Here is a 21,241-nt window from a genome sequence, read left to right as displayed (position 1 = left end):
TGTTTAGTACAGGACAGACTTTTAATTGATTATCTATTATAGTTTTGTTTTTTCCTTCATATTCCAATCTGACTTTCAGTATATGTTCCAGAGCAGCAGTTCTTAAACTTTTGTGGTTCACAGGCCCCCTTTGAGAAGCTCAGGAAAGCTATAAACCCTTTTCTCAGAAGATACACTTAAACATGGACATGCACACACCTATGCTCACACGCACACACCTGATTTATTTTGTACAATTTCAGGGCCTTGCCTCTTCACTAAAGCCAATCCATAGCTATTAGTTCCCGATCCTTGCATGAGGGATGCAAATAAATTTTAATAATTCAAATTAGGATGGCACATGTGCTGCTGTCCATTATACACATACCTACATATTTAAAGTCAAAATAGTTGTGGAACTACATTGTGTAGTTTTTAATTATGTTATTCCTTCTCTCTCCCACCAGAAAATATTACATCATTGTGTCATAGGAAAAAAAGTCCTCTCTCTCATTTTCAACAGTAGAGCAGTGACAAGGGTAGGAGATTAGAAACTAAAGAAGGTTACAGATACTATTATTGGAGATGGAGCACAGAGCTTGAGAAGCCCTAAAGGGAGCTCAAGAAAGAAATGTGAGGGGCACAGTCACTTGAGGGAAAGATATAAATGAAGAAGTAAAGGCAGTTTTCTAATTTCATTTGCGTTAAGTGAGACAGTGCACTCTGTGCAGTCCCCGAGGCACAATTTTTCAAGATTACTAGTTACTAGACATGGCAAACAGAGCATAGCAGGTGCAATTTCAGCTTCCTGGAGATTAAACAATTACTGAAGATCCCTTGAACTTTTGCAGGTAAAAATCACAGGGATGGGCGGGAATGTGGAGGGGAAAAATCTCTAGAATACTGCTTTGGCAGAGATGTGTGGATCTCAGTGGAGAGAACCTGATACCTCACAAGAAAATGAAAAAGCGATCTTGTGTCAGTACTGGCCCGTTCTCTCACACCTGCTTCATAACCTAGTTCTGTTAGTATATATGCTATTGTTCTGCAGGTGTCATGATTTTTAGAAGAGTCTAAAATCAGGTTTAAAGGTTAGAAAATGTATTTTGGAGTCAATTCTTTCTATTCTAATTATTTCCAGAAAAAAAGGCAAAATTTGATAACTGTGAGGAACACTAAAATCATTTTGTATTTTAACTGTAAAAATGCTGTGGTCATTAAGAGGTGCATAACTAATTTTCTGGGAGGCAGTCACTTATGGAAAATCTGTAAATATCTGTACACTTGTCAGCAAACATTTGGAAAAGTATTTATATCATCTGCACAAGCTCCAGTAATAAGAGCTGTCATTTAATGGAGTTTTTATTAGTTGCCAAACCATACTACTTGTTAACTACAATTTGTAGTAGTATAATCATTATTTGGATATTTCCCTATGTTAACTAATGTAATGTCAGTATCACTAGGAATGGTTGTAGTTACCCCACTTTTTTTTCTCAGATTTCACATTATTTTTATTTTATTTTATTATTTTATTTTTATTTTTTATTATTTTATTTTATTATTTTATTTTATTTTATTTTATTATTTCATTTTATTTTTCAAACACCACTTATCGTGGCAGCTTCCCTGTATGTTTTTTATATATGTAGAATGGAGAAAATAGTAGCTATCTCATAGATGTAAAGTAGATGTAAAGTACTTGGTATAGTAATTGGCATATTAAAAAGTGCTTGGTAAAGTAATTGTTGGAGCAGGGGAAGGAAGGGCCAGAGGAGGGAGCGAAATGAGACAGAATAAAATTGAGAAATGGATTCTTAGAAAAGTGAAAAGAAAGATATATTAGGAGCCTACATGTCTAATAGAATGAGAGGGTGAATCCTTTCAAGTATGATTCTTTATTTGGTCTTTTGTCTAGATTTTTTTAGCTTTAGGAGTTTTATAGTGTTTCCATACTTAAAATGGAGGTAACGCTCTTCTATTTCAGAGCAGATGGGCAAAGAGCTAGTGTCTTTCATGGTCTCTTTTACAAACAGGAAGCAGGAAATGAATTTTACATAATAAGGAATCTATGAAATTTACCTTGCTGTCGCCATTTGAGGTCAAGGCAGCTCAACACGCATTCTTCTGGCATTTCCTTGCTGCAAGAATCATTTAGTAGGCATAAACTCTGAATAAACAGATGAATAAATAAATGAGTGAATGAATGAATGAATGATATATCAGTGAAAGTAAAAACAAATGGAGATATTTCTTCTTACTTTTCCACACAGTTCTGAAGCATGTTTTTTTTATGCCTTTGAGTCTCCATATATCAGCCTCCCTTGAGCAAACCTTGTTTTAAATAAAAAATAGTTATCAATTCAAAATGAGTTTCCTCTCCAAAGTTACTATGTGAATTTTTAGATCGAACTATGTCACTATGCACATATTCACCACTTAATATCCATCTACTTAATCTGACTTGTGGAATAACTTTATACTAGGAAAGTTGAAGGGTTGGTTTTGAAGTTCACTGCCCCAGTTAGTCTAGTGGGGCTTATGCTCAGATAGTTAAGATGAGTTGCCTTTTCATTTTTTCGATGGTTCCTTTTCTGTGCAAAAGCATTTTAGTTTGATGTAGCCCCATTTGTTTATTTTTTTCCTTTGTTTCCCTTGCCCAGGGAGATCTATCAGCAAAAATAGTGCTATGAGAGATGTCTGAGATATTACTGCCTATGACTAAGACAAGAAGGAATTCAATTAAAAAGATAGTGGTTATTAAGAAATGTACCAACTCTTTCTCTATAATAAATGTCTTTTTTATTTATGTAGTACTGGATTTTTCCAACCTAGATTTATTTTATTATTTTTAATATTCAGCGTCTCATTCAGGGCCCTAATCTAACAGATTTATTTATTTATTTATTTATTTATTTATTTATTTATTTATATTTAGCGATTTGGGATCATTTTTATTTCAAGCAGGTGATTTCAGTCAGTGTTTTTATGAGGAAAAAAAATTCTTTCCAAAGTTGGGTATTATGAATGCATCAAATTTCTTTCCTTGGGCTTCTTTTGACTTTGTTGTACTTTATTTTTTATTTCAGGGAATTCCAGGATTCACTGGTAATATTGGTTCACCTGGTTACCCTGGCAGGCAGGTGAGGTAACTATATTTATACTTCTCCTTTCTTGTTCATCTTTATTAATATATTGTATGTTCTGATTTTGAGAGTTAATGTTTGAATGATAGTTGGTTTATTTTTTTAAAATAATGAATTACTCAGAGCAAAATAATTTCAAAATCAAAACTGTAAAAATCCATCAAAAATTTTACTGTGAAAAGTATTGTTTAAAATGATAGTGGGGTTTTAAAACCTGCTTGATGTGCTGTCCCTTCAAAATTAAAATGCCCAAGGATCTAATAAGATCTTAAAAAGTCCTGCTGCTGACTGTACAATCCTTCCACTGATGAAAATGAAGTGATGGTAAGAGTTAAGACTAAAATAAACGCCTTTTTAAAATAACACAGTTATAAAAACTTGGGACACAGTTGGCAGTGCTACATATGCCACACTAATACTTTTATCTTTGTATACTGTTTTGAAACTCATTCTAATAATTTCATATTTATTTCCCTCTAATTTCTTACTTCTCTACTTCATGTTGACTACTAATGGAACACATTTTCTTTCCTAGGTTTTCATGAATTCATTACCAACTCTTAAAATTAATTATTCATTTAACATATAAGAAAATGACATTAATAATATCTTTTTTATTCTCAAGAATGAGGGAAATAAAACTGCCAAAAATAGCCTATTAACAAAATTTTCTTTTTTAGTTCTTTAAAAATACGTGGTGGGTATTGCATATTAGAGTCTTACCACCAAGTGATGACTTATGTTATGAAAAATATAAACTATACTGCTAATACTCAAACATATGGACATTGATCTGAAGTTAAAAATGTATTTATTTTTTTAAATTATGGGAATATATTTTAGATAAGTTAATTAGAAATGTTCTAAAATAATAGTTTTCCAATGAGAATAATTTAATGAAAAATTATTTTCTTGTGTCTGACAAAGTTTAATCTACTTTATTTCGATACCTAAAATATATTTATGTATAGATTATATACAGTGACGCTTTTGGTTTTGAAATTCTAAAATTCCTTGAACATACATAGTCTTCATTAATTATACAGAGTTTTGAGTTTTATAATTATGAAAATGATACCTCTTTATATCTCCTTTTTATTGACCTATTTACCAACAACTCTTTACAAAGTACTGTAGTATGATGATGATGTCTTTTGTTCACACTAGGGTTTGGCTGGACCAGAAGGTAATCCAGGCCCTAAAGGTGTACGAGTAAGTGAACATTTTCATCATTCTGTTAAGTATGCTTGCATAAAGGTAGAATGAAATATAGAAAGTACTTACCATTTTCACACTTTTGTAGGAACTTCGAATGTAATGCAAGTTTAGCCTGAAAATAATTATACTTGATAAATTGATATTTTTGCTGCTAAGGCCACAGAAAGTAGTCTTATAATAGTAGGTTTTAGGTCATTCTTTGATTGCTCTTACCTCTTTTATATCATTTTGCTAGCTCCTAGAAAAATGTCTGGTGTGTTAGAATGTGCTCTATGAACATTTGTAGTATTGTTTATATATACACATATATAGAGCTAAGAAATCATGATAAAAAATGCAGAGGCAAAAAATTCCATCTTAGTTGAAGGCTCAGTTAATGTTAAGATATAAATCAATCTGGAGTGGAGAAATATCTGCAAAGAAGGAAGTAAGCTTATTATAACAAGAACATACCACTGCACTTCCATATCATTAAAGGAATTGTTAGCTACTTTTAGTCATTAAGGAAATAAAAAAATTACTGCGATATATTATATCATGTGCTACAAATTAAAATTAAAGTTGGTTCTAGGACATATCAGTAAAAGTATACTGAAATTTTTGTTTTAAAAATTCTCCATTTTTAATAGTTATTTTCTGGAATCTACATTTATTGCTTATATTATCTAAAATACTTTTTTGAAATAATTACTTTTTTGAAATAAGAAATGTGTGCTGTATTTAAAGACTATGTGCTGTAATGATGCTTTAAATTTTTTAAATTCTTAAACATTTTCAAATACTTTCATATATATTTTCTTATTTTATTTTCAAGTAGGAAAACAGTTATATTATCTTCATTTTATATATTAGAAAATAGTAAACTAAAGAATGTATATGATTTGGCAAAGTCATAGCTGGCCAGAACTAGAACCAAAGTCTTCTCACCTTAGCTCTGTACTCCTTCCATGTATCCGTGCTTTCTCGAGCACTGCATTAAGTGACAACATAATGGGGGAAAGTCAAGTCATGTATTTTGATTTTTTGTTTGTTTGTTTGTTTAAGTTTAAGGTTCTTGTTTATTTGAAAATGCCATGGAATTTCTCCCCTACATGTGATTTCCAGAAAGCAAGTTGGTGGCTGTTGAACACTCCAGTGTTCCTCAAAGCAGACCGTTTAATTATAATTGCTTGCCAGAATTACTTAGAAATTTATTTGTAGCTGCATGCTTCTATTTGGGTCTCTTATTTCTTAATAGGATCTCATCCTTGTCACCAAAGAGTGGTATGTGAGTTTTCTGAGCAGTGTGGGCTGTTGATAGAATTCTTTTTGTTTGTTTGTTTGTCTAAAATGTTACAGATGTCCCTTTTTCTCCCCAATGCCCCGTTCCACCCCATCCCATCATCCTCCCCAGTCCCTCTCTGTTTTGACCCAGTGATCCCACTTCTAGGAATGTATCCTAAGAATCCTGAAACACTAATCAGAAAGAATATATGCACCCCTATGTCCATAGCAGCATAGTTTACAATAGCTAAGATCTGGAAACAGCCCAAGTGCCCATCAGTAGATGAGTGGATAAAAAAGCTGTGGCACATTTACACCATGGAATACTATGCAGCTATAAAGAAGAAGGATCTCATACCCTTTGGGACAGTGTGGATGGACCTGGAGAATATTATGCTAAGTAAAATAAGCCAGGCAGAGAAAGACAAACATCACATGATCTCACTTATGTATGGAATCTAGAGAACTTAATAAACTGATGAACAGAATAGATTCAATGACATGAAAGCATGGGTCAGACTGACGAATGTCAGAGGGATGGAGAAGGGCAGGTGGGTGGAGGGAGAGAGAGTAACCAAAGAATTTATATGCATATATGCACAACCCAAGGACATGTATTTTGTATTGGAAGCTGCACCAAAAGCACGTGTTCACTTGACTTCAGGAAGCAAGAAGAGGTTAGAGGGCAAGAACATGGGCTTTGGAATTAGGTCTACTTCTTTTTCCCTTAACTCCTCATTCCCTAAATTTGTGACTTTAGGTTATCACTCAGCCCTTCTGTGCTTCATTTTTTTCTAATCTTATTAAATTTTGATTCTGAAACTTACCTTTCAGGTAGTTATGAGAACTACCTGAGCTTAATATTCTGAAAGCATAGTACCTAGTACATAGCATGCATTTTCTATGTAGATTATTATTATTATTATTATTATTATCATTATTGAACTTGGGAGTTTCTTCTGTGCATGATCTAATAACGCCAAGACATGCTGTTTGGCACTGCAGTTTTCTCTTATTGCTTTTTCTCAACCTGCTTCAGCGATTCCTATAACTCTTTTAAGTTCTTAATGTAATTTTAAAAAACTTTATCTTTATTGTTGAAAGTATTACAGATGTCCCCTTTCTTTCCTCCACCGACCCCCTTCTCCCCGCTCCCACCCCCTCCCCAGGTCTTCACTGCACTATGTGTCCAAGGCTGTGTATATATGCACATAAATTCTTTAGTTAATCTCTCCCCCACCCTCTCCCCACACCTAGCCTTCCCTCTAAGATTCGTTAGTCTGTTGCATGCTTCCATGTCTCTGGATCTGTTTTGTTCATCAGTTTATTTACATTATGTCATTTTTGCACTATATTATACATCCTTTTGTTGTTGCTTCCCCCACCCAATTTGTATTGAAAAGTATTGTCTAGGTTGTAACCCTTTTTAAGTTGTACTTCTAAGTTTTGATGGCCAGCTTCATAAAAGGATTTTTTTTTAAATAATACAAATCTAATCTTTTCTGATTGATTTAATTTTTTCATTTTCTTTTCGGCAAGCAGGAGGAATCAGGAAGGCCATTTCTCTAGGTTCTACATTCACAAAGGGTAGCAAATGTAGATTTTTTGATATTATAACCAAAAGTGGTTAAAAAGACAAAAATCACAAAAACACACTGACAAAATTACAAAATGTTTTTTTAATTTGTGTCCTATTACTGGACTACACCACATGCAATTAACTTCAAATTAATATTTTGATAAGTCATGTGATACATTATCTTTCGACTGATACTGTTATTTGATTGTATTAATTGATGTTAAGATAATTAATTTTCAAATGTAAATGTTTAAAACAGACCATCATTTGTAACCCTCATTTGACATTTATTTGACTAGTAATATGTTAGCTGCCTCATAAAAGTAGACATGTGTAGGGCCACTTCTGATGTTTCAGTGGCCCTGGTGACACAAAATTGTCTCTAACTGGCTATACAACCTTCAGTCCAAAAAGCAAAAGCATATGTGTTGTTACTATTTTTTGTTATTTGTTTCATTACCCACTTAAACTCTAGCTTAGTTGTGGTGTTTTGAGAATGACTACAATCTTGTGTGATTTCTTTGGTGGGTGCTCCTTACATTTTATTTCTGTTAGAATCCGCATAACATTTATTAAGAAACCTTTATGAAACACCTAATTACTCACAGCATTGTTCCCTTTAAAATCTTTATTGTCAGATGTTGTGCTGTACTCTACGTAGGCTATGTTGAGTAGAGGTCTGACTTTTCACCTTCTGGGTTCTCACTGATATGTGTACACCCATTAGGGCATCTGTTTCTTTTATTTATAAGCAAAAGTCCAGTTATATAAAAACAAAAGTTAACTGTTTTAAAACCTAAAACCATCTGTAGCTAATGATTCTGAACATACATCAACTTGTCATCACAATCCTAAATGTTTGGAATCAGAAGTACTTTCGGATGCTTCATTTTAGAAGAAACCTTCCTCATCCTCTAGATGCTTGGCATTGAAGCAAACAAAGTATAGATGTTTCACTATTAAAGTTAAGTAGACGGAAGCTAATTCTTTCTATTCTTTTATTTTTTGCTTGTTCAAAAAATCTGTAGAACATAGGGACTTTTAAAGGTGTTTTTCCTTGTCAAAGGAAAGTACTCCTCTTACTATGGCAACAGCTAAATAGGTTTCACATTCAGAATAAATCCCTCACAAGGTTCTTAGTCTAGGCTACTGAGAAATCACTCCTGAGACATTTACTTTTAAAATGTGTGATAAAATATACAAAGATGGACAGAAGTAGGTTCATGATGAATTGTATGGAAAATAATACAATAATTAATAACACAAGAATAAACTCTGTTTCGTGTACTCACAAACCTACTTTTTCCCACCCCTGTATAGCATAAAATTTGCCATATTAACCAATTTTAAGTGTACAGTTTAGTGGTGTCTTAGTTCAGGCTGCTATAATAAAAATATCACAGACTAGATAACTTGAACAATAAAGGTTTATATCTCACTGTTCTGCAGTCCGCGGAGTGCAAGATCAAGGTGCCACTAGATCTGGGGTCTGGTGAGGGCCCACTTCATGGCTTGTAGACTGCCACCTTCTCTCTTTATGCTCACATGGCCAAGAGAGCAATCATCTCTCTCAAATCTTATAAAGGCACTAATCCCATTCCTGAGGGCTCTACCCTTATGACCTAATTACCTTCCAAAGTCCCCACCTTCAAATACCACCATATTGGGGATTAGACTTCAACATATGAATTTTGAGGAGACACAAACATTGAGTTCATAGCAGGAGGCATTAAATGAACACGCATTGTTTGGGCAGCCATCACCACCGTCCATCTCCACAACTTCGTCATCCTCCCAAACTGAAACTACAAACCCATTAAACAATAACTCGCCGCTCTCCCTCTCCCCAAGACCCTGGCAACTGTTCTCCTCTATGAATTTGACTACTCTATGTACTTCATTTAAGTGGAATCATACATTATCTATCCTTTCATGATTGGTTTATTTCATTTAGCATGATTTTCTTCAAAGTTAATGCATATTGTAGCATATGCCAGAATTTCCTTTCCTTTTTAAGGCTGAATAATATTTCATCATATGAGTATACCACGTTTTGTTTATCTAGTCATCTGTTGAACATTTGTGTTGCCTTTTGACTTTTGTGGATAAGGCTGCTATTTTGTACAAATAACATTTGCATTTTTAAAACCTGACTTCTTTCTTAATGTGTATTATTATGGAAGAATTTACTCTGAAAAGTCAACCATTCTCTGATTCAAATAAGGAGCCCTTATTTAGAATTTAGTGAAAATGGCCTCCTGTATCTCTCCTTCCATTTTTTTGGTACCTTGGCTTTACTCTGTATTCATAAAATCATTCTTCTTTTCCCATCTCCATTTCCAACCTTTCTCTCTGGTTCAGTGATAATTTTTTTTTTTTTTTTTTCTCAGCACTCTAGTCTATCCTTAAGGCTTTCTCACTTGGCCTTCAAATCTTATATCTCTCTATGAGTTTTCTAAGTCTCACATTTTCAATTCCCTGCCAAGATAATTCTATTTGAATGCTTCATCATCACCACAAACTCAAAATGACTAATGAAACTCATCCTCTTTCTACCAAACTCACCTTTCCTATTTGTTTGTTTTCCTGTTTCTATCAGTCTAGCTGTAAACCTTAGAATTATCTTTGCCTTAATCCTTGGAGACATGTACAAAGGCCTGCTGACCCACTGTAATCCTAGTGAATTTTATAAATTGCAAATTTGATTATATCAAAACTATGTCTAATTTTTTAAATAGCCCACAGTATAAATTCCAAACTTCCATCATTATGTATGTCTTTTTACGATGTGGCCACTGCTACCCTTTTTAACTCCACCTCTTGCCTGCCAACCACATAGAACCATTTACAGTTTAATGAAAATTTGATGTCATTTCATTCCTGTTGATTGAATGATGGTACATTACTAGCCCTACCTTGAATGTGTTCGAGACTCAGCTCAAATGTTGCCTCCTCTACAAAGCTTTACTGAATCTTACCTCTAGACAAAGTTGGTCGTTCTACCTCCAAAGTCCCATTGCATATTACATTTATCACATCACATATCATGTAATCACATCACAATTTTCAAATGATATTACAAATATTTATCTGTATGACCTTCATTCCTAATAAACGATGAACTTCTTGAGGGCACTGATTTTCTTATTCATCTTTATAATCCCTGTCCCTGACACACAGTGGGCACTAAAATAATGTTTTGTGAATCACTGATCCACACTGATATTCCTTCAAATTTGGACCATTGAAAGATCCTTCTAACAGCTTTTCCTACAGTCAGTGCTTCCTGCCTTGGAAGTATTCTGTATCTTGTGAACAGATTAATATTTTGGAAAAACAACTTGATATCAGGGGATTACCATACCCCCCAAAGTCAATCATTTCCAATTGTCTAAACTATAAAGTCTAAAAATCTTAGCCTGAAATTTAACGTTCTCCTTAATTGGTCTCTTAACTACTATATGCTTTATCTATTAAATTGATGAAACAGGTTATTTGCCAACGTGAGATCTAACTAAAGTATGTTAAGACAAAGTACCGTGCATAATTATTTATATGTACTCCTTGTTTCTCAGACCAATTGGAATCTTCGTCAGGGCACAATGGGTCTTTGCCCTTATCCAAAGCATCTTGCACATAAAATTCTGTCAGTTACCATTTTAAAAACACTCCCTGAGTTCTCTCTATTATATCTCTGCTCATTATAATTGTTCTGCTTGGAGTGTTCTTTCTCTGTCCTCTGCTTATCGAGATTTTACCTACTCTGTAGCCCATTTCCAGTCCAGTCTCCTTTGAAACCTCCTTTGATTGCCTTGCCCTCCTCCCACATTGGAATGAATCTCTTCCTCCTCTGTACTTCTTTTTTGTACTTGTTATAATCTTTCGATACCTCCATCCTGCTTAAATTTTAGTTGAATATAGACATATATTTTCTGACCTCTATAAAATTTAATAAAGAAAAGAATTTGATCTTGTTGATTTTTATTAGCCACTATGTCTTAAGTTATGTTCCCTACTTTTTTCCTTTAATGGAAAGATTGATCTGTAACTTCTGGAAGAAAAGCAATAAGGTGAGGGAAAGTTACTCATACTGTTAAGCTGTATAATTTCACATTGCTGTGAAGAAATTTTAAGTATCTCTTTATTTGGAATTACTTACAGGGTTAATGTTCAAATGAAGTAATATAAAGATTATTTGCTTGCTTTAAGGGTTTCATTGGTTCTCCTGGAGAAGCAGGACTACTGGGACCTGAAGGAGAAAGAGTAAGTACATTTTCTTCAAATGTTATTTCTAAAGTGATATACACATGATACTATACAGCAGGGGTCATAAATTCATGTCAAGCAGGTGATCTTACTTAGTGAAGCAAGGCAGCTTTAAGAAAAATCACCTACTGGAAATATAATTAGTTTCTCTTGAATTTTACCAAATTTTGTCTTGAGAAAGCAAGGTGATGCAAATATATATGGCTAGCTATTTTTAATTCAATTTTTCAAAAACACAAATTGAGCCCTGGCTGGTGTGGCTTAGTTGGTTAGAGTGCCATCCTGTGCACTGAAGCGTCGTAGGTTCGATTCCTGTCCAGGGCACATACCCAGGTTTTGGGTTCAGTTCCCTGTCGAGGTGCACTCGGAAGGCAATTGATCCATGTTTCTGGAGTCAATGAAAAACATGAGGATTAATAAAAGAACCACAAATTGAAATGTCAAAATACCTAATTATGAAAATTTTATTTTGTAATTCATTAATCTTTAATTTTAGTATAAATTATTGACAGGTCTTGTATTTTATAATGCAATGTACATTTATTTCTCTCTTTGGCATATTTCATTAATTGATGTTTGAGAAAAAATTTCTAGCTCAATCATTTATTCAACAAATATTTACTTTTGATTTTTTTTAATATTCTAGGGTGTTCCTGGGATTCGTGGAAAGAAGGGTCTTAAGGGAAGACAGGTAGTTGGATTCTTGTGTCCTGAGGTTCAGTTTAGAGCAAGATAATCTAATTATGTGCATATTTATTGCTCATCTATTAAAATATGAATGTGGTTGCTGTCCGTAATCTATGTCATTCAACAGAGTTTAATTTTTGCCACTTTAACAGTCTAGCAAATACTACCTGAGAATGTAAAGGACAATTTAGATTTAAAAATAATTTAAGATTTAACACTTCTAACCCATTTAATGTACCAGTGGAGGAGACCTTTTTCCCCTAGACAAGGGACTAAAATGTCACAGAAAATACATGAACGATTTAAAACCTATGCCCTAGCCAGTTTGGCTCAGTGGTTAGAGTGTCAGCCCATGACTGAAGGGTCCCCGGTTCAGTTCCGGCCGAGGGCACATACCTCGGTTGCAGGCTTGATCCCTGGCGCATGTGGGAGGCAACCAATCGATGTGTCTCTCTCACATTGATGTTTTTCTCTCTCTCTCTCTCCGTCTTTCTCTCTCTCCGCCCCTTCCACTCCCTCTCTGTAAAAGCAGTGGAAAAATGTCCTTGGGTGAGGATTAAAAAACAAACAAGCAAACAAAACCCTAATGATAGCACTACACACCTCATGGTTTGGACATGTTTTTTACATGCCTGCTTCAGATGTTAGCTGAGAAACTAGTTTGCTACAACTTCTTACATTTTCAGGTTAAAAAAAAAATCAATGAAAGTGAACTTTTCCAGACATTGTAATATATCATTTTAGTAGCCACCAACTTTATTTATTAATGTGGCTGGTCTTATATAAATATCAACTTTATCTTGGCAATGTATAGGTAATATCTGATTTCCTACCCACAATGAACTATAAAATTGTTTATGGAAATTTATAGATAACTTCTGGTTTTCTTACTCCATGGGGAATTATAAAATTATCTAACACATGGTATTTATTTCAAAAGGGGAGTTCAAGAAAAACTGTGGGAAGATAATGAATGGAATGACTACTGGGTTCTTTGTTTCATTACACTCTTCTTTACATTACAGAATTGGTAAAGTTTTATTTATTTAAAAATGTATGCTTTTGTAATAGATTTAGATCCTTAGAAAAATTACACTTGAAAAACACATGTATTCTATTTTTCCTAAATAGTGTTTATAATAGAAAGTTTGTATGGTTCAGTAATATGTCATGTATAGTATATGTATTTTTTCTTGTCTTTGCCACGAAATGACTTAGCCATGTTTATGAGGAAATCGCTGTACTTTGAGTAAGATACAGTTACAGCCACAAGGCAAATTATGCCAAGGCTGACCTCACAGACTCTTCCAGATATTATCCTATGTGTAAGTGCTCCCTTATGTTCTGTTTATTTTAAGTAAATCATCTTCAGATCACTTTGACATTAAGTAAGGGCAAACAGATTAACATGGGTATTATGCATCATGGGATACTTGTATTTCAATTTAGGTGATTAAAATCCCATGAGAAGAATGTTCTCATTGCTGTTTAAATAATGGTAAAAGGAAAATATCTTTTTTAAAAAAGATATCTTTATTGATTTCAGAGAGAGGAAGGGAGAGGGAGGGGGAGGGGGAGGAGGATGGGGAGGGAGAGATAGAAACATCAGTGATGAGAGAGTCGTCATTGATGGGCTGCCTCCTGCACGCCCCCGACTGGGGATCAAGACTGAAACCTGGTCATGTGCCCAGACTGGGAATCGAACCTCAATCTCCTGGATCCTAGATCTATGCTCAACCACTGAGCCTTTCCCAGCCGGGCAGGAAAATATCTTTTGATGACATGTGCACTCTATGATGTGGAAAATGTTAGTTGTGTGGAATTCAAATATGGCCATTTTCTCTTGATAATCTATTAAATCATGTACACTATTTGTGTTGTATATGAAGTCGATATGCAAATACAGAAGCCAAACTAAAGGACACTAGGCCTCCATAAAGAAGATCACAGAAACCTGTGCATCTGAAAGAATATTACAGTAACCTAGAAATGCCAAAATCTGAAAGTACCTGTATCTAAGAAACTTTTGGCTATACATATGTCAAAGATGCTACTTCCTTCCAGTTTTCTGCTGTTTCAGAGCTATTTAGGAGTGTGGGCTGAAGCTTCATTAGGGTACTACTGCTCTATGGACCCCATGTTATTTAATTTATTATCATTACTATGAATATTATTAAAAGATGTATTTTTTATTACAATTATCGCTCACTTTTAATTAACCAAATTAGTTTTTCTGTGTTTCAAATGAGCTCCTTTCCTCAAATTTTAGGTAGCTAGAAGTATTCAGTCTTACGAACATAGAATGGTATGATTCAGTTTTAAGTAATTATTTTTATGTAATTTGTAGAACAACAGTAGCTCTTTCTAGATAACTCTTTAAGTTTTATGTAGCATTGTATACTTAACTTTTTAAAGTCTCTGAAATTAAGGCCAGAAACTGATAAAATAAATCACTTCCCTTTCTGTATTATGTGTGATATGAAACACTCTGACTGTCAAAATAGTGAAAGTAATATTAATCAGGATGAGCTTCTTTGGATTACTGAGTTGGTTTCTAACCTGTGCATGTTTTATATGAATAGATCTATGTTTTATATGAATAGTTTACAAAATATTTAAATGTATATATATTGACATGTCATATGTGTATATAATACAGAATCATAGAAGAGTGGTGAAAATCCTATTTATAACTGTCCAACGAGTTAGTAATATTGCTAGGCTTAAGTTTAGAAAGATGTTACTATAAATCATATACTCATATAGCTGGCCAAATGATCACTATTTCCCTGAGTAAACACTAAGCATGGAATTAAGTTGTTGTGAGCCAACTTCCTTAGTGATGTCTGTATTTTTTAAAATAAAATTATAGGTTCACAAGTAAGAGATATCTTGTCCTAGGCAATATAAATATCATATGAATGCTATTGAAAATGGACACATTAAAAATAACATATTATTTTGGTTATTCAAGAGTTATTTATTATTTAGCCACATACTGGTATTTTTTAATTTAATGTTGTGTTAAAAGTTGTTTTACATTAAATCTTACTTCCCAGAAAGCTCTTTTTTCCCCAAAATAAAACATTCTGCTTATTCAGTGTTTAGGAATTGAGTTGATATTTGTAACAAAATCTGTTTTTGTTTTCAACCAGGAAAAGTAGGAAAACTGGTTTTGTTAGGAATTTGGTTTATTTTAGGATGAAAGAGTATATAAAAGTAGTTATATTAGCAAATTCATTTGTTCCTTCATCTTAGATTGTTGGCATTTGAGAAGTTTTTTCCTTGCTTTGTATTATAAGCTATTTATTTCAAGGTCTTATTATAAAGTATTTACTAATCACTACAATTATTTTTAAAGAGCGCATGTAGTCAGTTACATATTAGTCAATATTGTGTACTCATGCTTTTGGATATAAGACATCGTTCTTCTTTCTTCCTCTCCTTCCCTCCTACACTCCCTACACGTCACAATGGATCAAAATGCTTATTGCCGGTTGTTGCTGGAGGAAAGGCATGGGGTTCTAGATGCATTCAGTAAGGCCAGCTTTGAAGATGGGGAAGCCCAAGAGACCGTTAATTCTTCTCTTCTCACTCTCTCCCCTCCTCCAGAGATCTAGGGCAGTAGACAATCCTTATTGGTCAGGGCTCCTTTTTTTTTTTTAATTATCACCTGAGTACATGCTTTTTTTTTTTTTTGATTGATTTTAGCGAGAGAAGAAGGGTGAGGGAAAGAGAGAGAGAAACATTGATAGGGGAGTGAAATATCAATCGGTTGCCTCCCATGTGCCCCTGACTGTGACTCAAACCTGAGACCTTTCGGTATATGGATGACTATCCAACCAACTGAGCCACACCAGCCAGGGCTGGTCAGGACTCTTTAAACACCATAGAACTACTATTCTATTTTACATGTTGTACTGTCTTTATTTGAGAAGTTTCTTGGAACATACCTAATATGAGTCAGATTCTTTAAAAGCATGAAACCATCCACTGATTTATAATAAAAAAGAAGAATGCTATTTTTAAAAAACAGGGAAGCATGGAAAGAGGATTCATATGTATTTGTTAACCTCAGATTTTATATTAGTTACATAATTCCAAGTAGCTTCCTTTTTAATGCAAAGTTTTCAAACTCCATTATGTAGTGCCACAGTCAGGAAATTCTACAGTTGCTTTGAAAGAAAGCATTTCACGGGGCCCCCAGATTGATTTAATCAGTAGTTTTTTGTACTAAATTGGCTATGCATATTTATATGGTTCCACAGACCTAAAATACTTACGCCAGAACTGACTTGCCTGGATTGAAGATAAATATGAAATTGGAGATTGGGAGTTTTACTCTCAACAACTCTCAAACTGTTGTCAAAATATAGGGGTTTTTTTCTTTCCCTCTGGAGGGAAGGGGATGGGCAAAGGGTTGGGAAATGGGGGCATCTGTAATAGTGTCAACAATAAAAATAAAGTTAAAATAAATATTTTGTAACAGAAAAAATAGAGGTATTCTAAGGAGTTTTTCAGACCTGATAGGAATAGATTATAAAAAATCATATTACATTTGAAGTTTGACAAATAGAAAAAGTTTACTCAGTTTTCTTCCTATGAAAATCAAAATATCAGAGCCTTACAGTAGTGGAGAAAATAACACCCTTAAGGCATGTAACAGTCCAACTTGAGAGGTGTTTACTTTTCTAATTATAGAAAGGAGTGCCTCCTCTTCTTTTCTTATACATCTTTCTTTTACAAGACTCTATTTAAAGTAAACTGTATTTTGGCTTCTAACTCCAGTGTTAGAATTTCAGGATATAAAATCCTTCTGTTAGACATCTGTTATTAGTTTCTATCTTTAGCTCAAGACCATCTTAAATTTGAATTGCACAGTAGTATTTCATATACATACATTTTATGGAAACTTTGGAGACAGTGTGTGTGTGTGTTTTTTGCCTAGGAAAAAGTTGCAATTAATTCTATTATAAAGTACTACTGTTGCTAGAGCATTATGAAAAGCTCATTAATTTTTAAATAATTCTGCCTCTTTCAGGAAAAATGTATTTTCTGGATTCTACTTTACTGGGTATAGTTAGTTGTAGCTATATATTTGCGGAAGGTCTGGGCAGAGCTAGTTTTCATAGAGATATGACACCAACAAGTGGAAATTCCACCAGGCAGTTATTTTCAGGGCAGATACATTAAGGGAAAACTCAGAGAACCTTGGAGGTTATCAAAATCAGGGATGTGAGAATGTGAGTGGATATGGCGGTGAGGTTTGGCTTGCGTTGTAACCAACTTTTAAGAACAAGGCAGGGACCTGACTCCGAACTGAGGTCCAAATCATAGCTAGGTTAACAGTAAGCCTGACTTGATGCTAAGCCTCTGAGAATTGGGCTCGACCTCCTTAAACTCCTACCTAAGTTTCAAATTACTCCCAACTATCAGGACATGGTTGACCCTAGAATTGTCCTACCTGTGAGGAAAACAAGGGGGCAGAAACTGGATCATTACAGAGTAATGCCTACATAGTGTATATGCCTTTTATGATGGTTTTTATTTATCTCTACTTAGATTGACTATGTTGTTCCTAAATCTTTGTTCTTTAGAAAGTGCAAAATATGCTCATAGTTAACTGTAGTTTTTAACAAACAAAGTTTGCATTGCTTTTTTTTTTAATTTTACAAATGTAGTCATTAGTGTTTTATGGTTATTTTGCTCCTCATATTTCTCTAAATATTTTATATGCAGTATTTTTCTAATTTCTACAAACTGGGAAAATAATCCTTTTACTAGACTCCTTAAGCAATAAATTTTCCACTCTTTCAAGATATTTAGTTATACAACTGAGTGTAGTATCTGTGTGTGTTCTAAAATATTAACACCACATATATTCAGGCATGCGAAGTCTGGAATACTTCTTTTGTTCTTAGTGTTTGAGAACTACCATGTTTGATAACAGTACCATAGTTAGACCCAGACAAAAAGAAATTTGATCTGGGCTCTGTACTTTTGAGGGCCCTGAATATCACAAACAAATAAATGTATTTAAGAAAACCATGAGTACCACTGTCCCTCAGGATCCAGCACTCAGCACTGGCATAGTAACCCTAGACATCCACTCTTGTTACTATGTGTTAGTAATCTATTGCCATGTAACAGAATACTCTGTTAGTGGTTTAAAACAGCAGTAAATATATATTCTTTCTCAACATTTCTGTGGGTTGGGAATTTGGGAGTAGCTTATTTGGATGGGTCAAGTTTAGGGTTCCTCATGAGGTTACAGTCAAGATTTTGGGCAGAACTTACAGTCATCCGAAGGCTTGACTGGGGCTGGGGGATCTGCCTTGAAGGTGGTTCATTTACAGGCTGGTCATTTTTTGCCAATGAAGATATATGGCTGCAAACAATTAAGTTTCATTATTAAAGGAATACAGAACCTCCCTTGTATTAAAAAACAAAATACTATGCATGTTGTTATCAAAATTGAAATAACAACTGAATAAACAGTGAATAAGCAATGATGCCCTGCCAGGCGTGGCTCAGCTGTTGAGCAGTGACCTAGGATCCAAGAGATCGTGGTTCGATTTCCAGTCAGGGCACATGCCCAGGTTGTGGGCTCGATCCCCAGTAGGGGGCGTGCAAGAGGCAGCCGATTGATGACTCTCATCATTGATGTTTCTATCTCTCTCTCCCCCTCTCCCTTCCTCTCTCTGAAATCAGTATAGATTTATTAAAAAAAAAAAAAAAGCAATGACATTTTCAATAATATAAAACATTGGCTTGATGTTCTTCAAAAGGAAATATATGCTCAATATATACCCAAATTTAATGATTTTTTGTGGCATTAACTGTATTATGCTTCATAAAACAATAAAATATGTCTAGATTTAATAGAAATTATTTCAAAAATAGATGGCACAATGGTCAGCATGTAAAGAAGATAAAAATAATAAAACAAATGATCTCTATCTGGAATAGGAAATTAAAAATGAAATGAAATGTTTAATGGGTAATAAAGTGAGAGGAGAAATAATACATAAAACTTTTCAAAGTAGGTATTATTCAGTTCAACTAATTGTCTTAGGAGCAAATACAAGTTGAGGAGCTAATATTTATGATACATATTGAATGACCAGAAGAAGAGGAAGTTGAAATTAATATTTTATTCATTTTATGCTGGCTCTAGAAAGTACAGATTTTGTGGTAAGTGCAGAACTAATCACAGTTCTCTCTCCTCTCCCTTCTTCCTCTCCTGGAGGGGGTATTGGAGAGAAATCAGAGTTTTGTGGGAAGATGAACTGGAGAACAGCTCTTCCTTCTGGGTGAGGATGGGCGCTAATCAGTCCCAGGGAGCGATACATCCTGTAGGCAATCCTGAGTGAGTCCTCAAGGGTGTTTTCAGCAATACAGCTACTTGTTTAGACTGTTTCTTCATTTATTAAGAGAGAGAATTCACATATTATAAAATCCACCCCTTTAAAGTGTAGACTTTGGTGGTTACTAGTATATTCACAGAGCTGTGCAGCCATCACATTACCTCAGGAAGAAACCCTGTACCCATCTATTAGCACAGTCCCCAATTCTCCCCCACTCCACCAGCCCTACACAACCAGTAATCTGCTTTCTGTCTCTGGATTTGCCTATTCTGGACATTTTATGTTAATGGAATGATGCAGTATGTCCCTCATTCTTTATTATTTCACTGAGGTTTCTGGACAGCCTACTTATGATCTATGTAAAAAGTCAGTCATCTCTTGGGTTTCAGATTTAATACAGTATTTTTCCTCTACTTTTTCCATTACCTGTGCATCATGGATACTTTCAAATACCCATATTAGCTCATACAGAATAGAATGATGTATTGCAGATTTGTGAGCTTGTTGACAACAGCATTTGACTTCCTGGGACAATGAAAGCATAATGCCTGCCTGAACGTCAACTGACTTTGAAGAGAGTATGGCTATAGTATGTTTCACTACACACAGATGGTTTTTGCATTATCCTCTGATTACAGAATAAGAGAAACTGCTCCTAGTACAAGTTAACTTATGTCTTAGAAATAGCATACATTTTCCATTGTTAAACCATCTTTTAAACTTAGCGCATTCATGTTTGTACTAGTGAACCAGTGACTTTTGTCAGACTGTTCAACATATAATAATTAATACTGGGTTGCCTAAATAAAGAGATTATAAGAATTAAAATATAGGGGTTTTTGTTAGTCTTATAAGTTTTTAAAAAATATCAAAGGGTTTATAATAAGTCTTATGAATCATTTTGTGAAGTAGCCTTTTAAATCCAGTGGTAAATCTTTAGAGAAAAACTGTAGTATATAAAGTAAGAGTAATTGAGTTATTTTATAGTAGAATTTGTAATGTGAAAGTGTGGCTTTACTAGTCTTTATAGTTTTACAATATAGAATTCTCAGCAGGCATTAGGGAAGCTTAATTGTCAGTAGCACCACATTTTATGTGCATTATGCCTTTCCCCAGTAAAATTGCACTTATGTGGCTTTTACATGTTGTGTCGCATCTTGTAATTGAGGGTCAGTAGAGAGAGAGCATTGGCTCTCCGGTCAGACTGACTGACTCCACCCAGTTCTCAGTCCCACCTATCACTAGTGGGTGCAAGTGACTTAACTTCTCTGTGCTTTAATTTCCTCAACTGCAAAGTGAAAATGTTAGTACTCATTGATTTGACCTGCTGTGAAGATAAAATGAAGCCCTTAACACATGGCAAGTTGCTAGGCACATGCTTAGTAGTATTAGCCATTTGTTCTCCGTGGTGTGGGCATAGGAACATAGTGGACATAATGGGTTGGTCAGCTAGAAATCTTGGCTATGTTTCCTCTCATTCAATGATTCTTTATATAATAATGAACAAATTTCTATTTTCTCCATCTTAGCTTTCTGTATATATTATGTGGCATGTAAAATAATTTTCATAAAATATAGAAATACTGTACTTAACCAAATGAAATGTTCTGCAAAAAAAATACACATTTTTGTTGCACTACCATTTAAGGATTAGAAAATAAATATCTCCTATTACTAAATTCCTTAGCAGAAAGCACAGCAAAATTTAATTCTTTATCTATTTAGGGTTTAACAAC

General features: G+C 34.3%; 1 protein-coding gene across 1 annotated transcript in view; it reads left to right on the top strand.

Annotated features, from left to right (window-relative positions):
- COL24A1 (collagen type XXIV alpha 1 chain) overlaps nucleotides 1–21,241 on the top strand; it is a 250,825-nt gene that overhangs the window by 59,213 nt on the left and 170,371 nt on the right. Inside the window, exons 10-13 of the mRNA XM_081145974.1 lie at nucleotides 3,069–3,122; nucleotides 4,293–4,337; nucleotides 11,395–11,448; nucleotides 12,098–12,142. Of these exons, the coding sequence (XP_081002100.1) occupies nucleotides 3,069–3,122; nucleotides 4,293–4,337; nucleotides 11,395–11,448; nucleotides 12,098–12,142 (198 nt within the window). The remainder of the gene's footprint in view (nucleotides 1–3,068; nucleotides 3,123–4,292; nucleotides 4,338–11,394; nucleotides 11,449–12,097; nucleotides 12,143–21,241) is intronic.

This window comes from Miniopterus schreibersii (assembly GCF_964146895.1).
Source record: "Miniopterus schreibersii genome assembly, chromosome: 8".
Lineage (NCBI taxonomy): Eukaryota > Metazoa > Chordata > Mammalia > Chiroptera > Miniopteridae > Miniopterus > Miniopterus schreibersii.
This window is presented reverse-complemented; position numbering and strand designations above follow the sequence as displayed.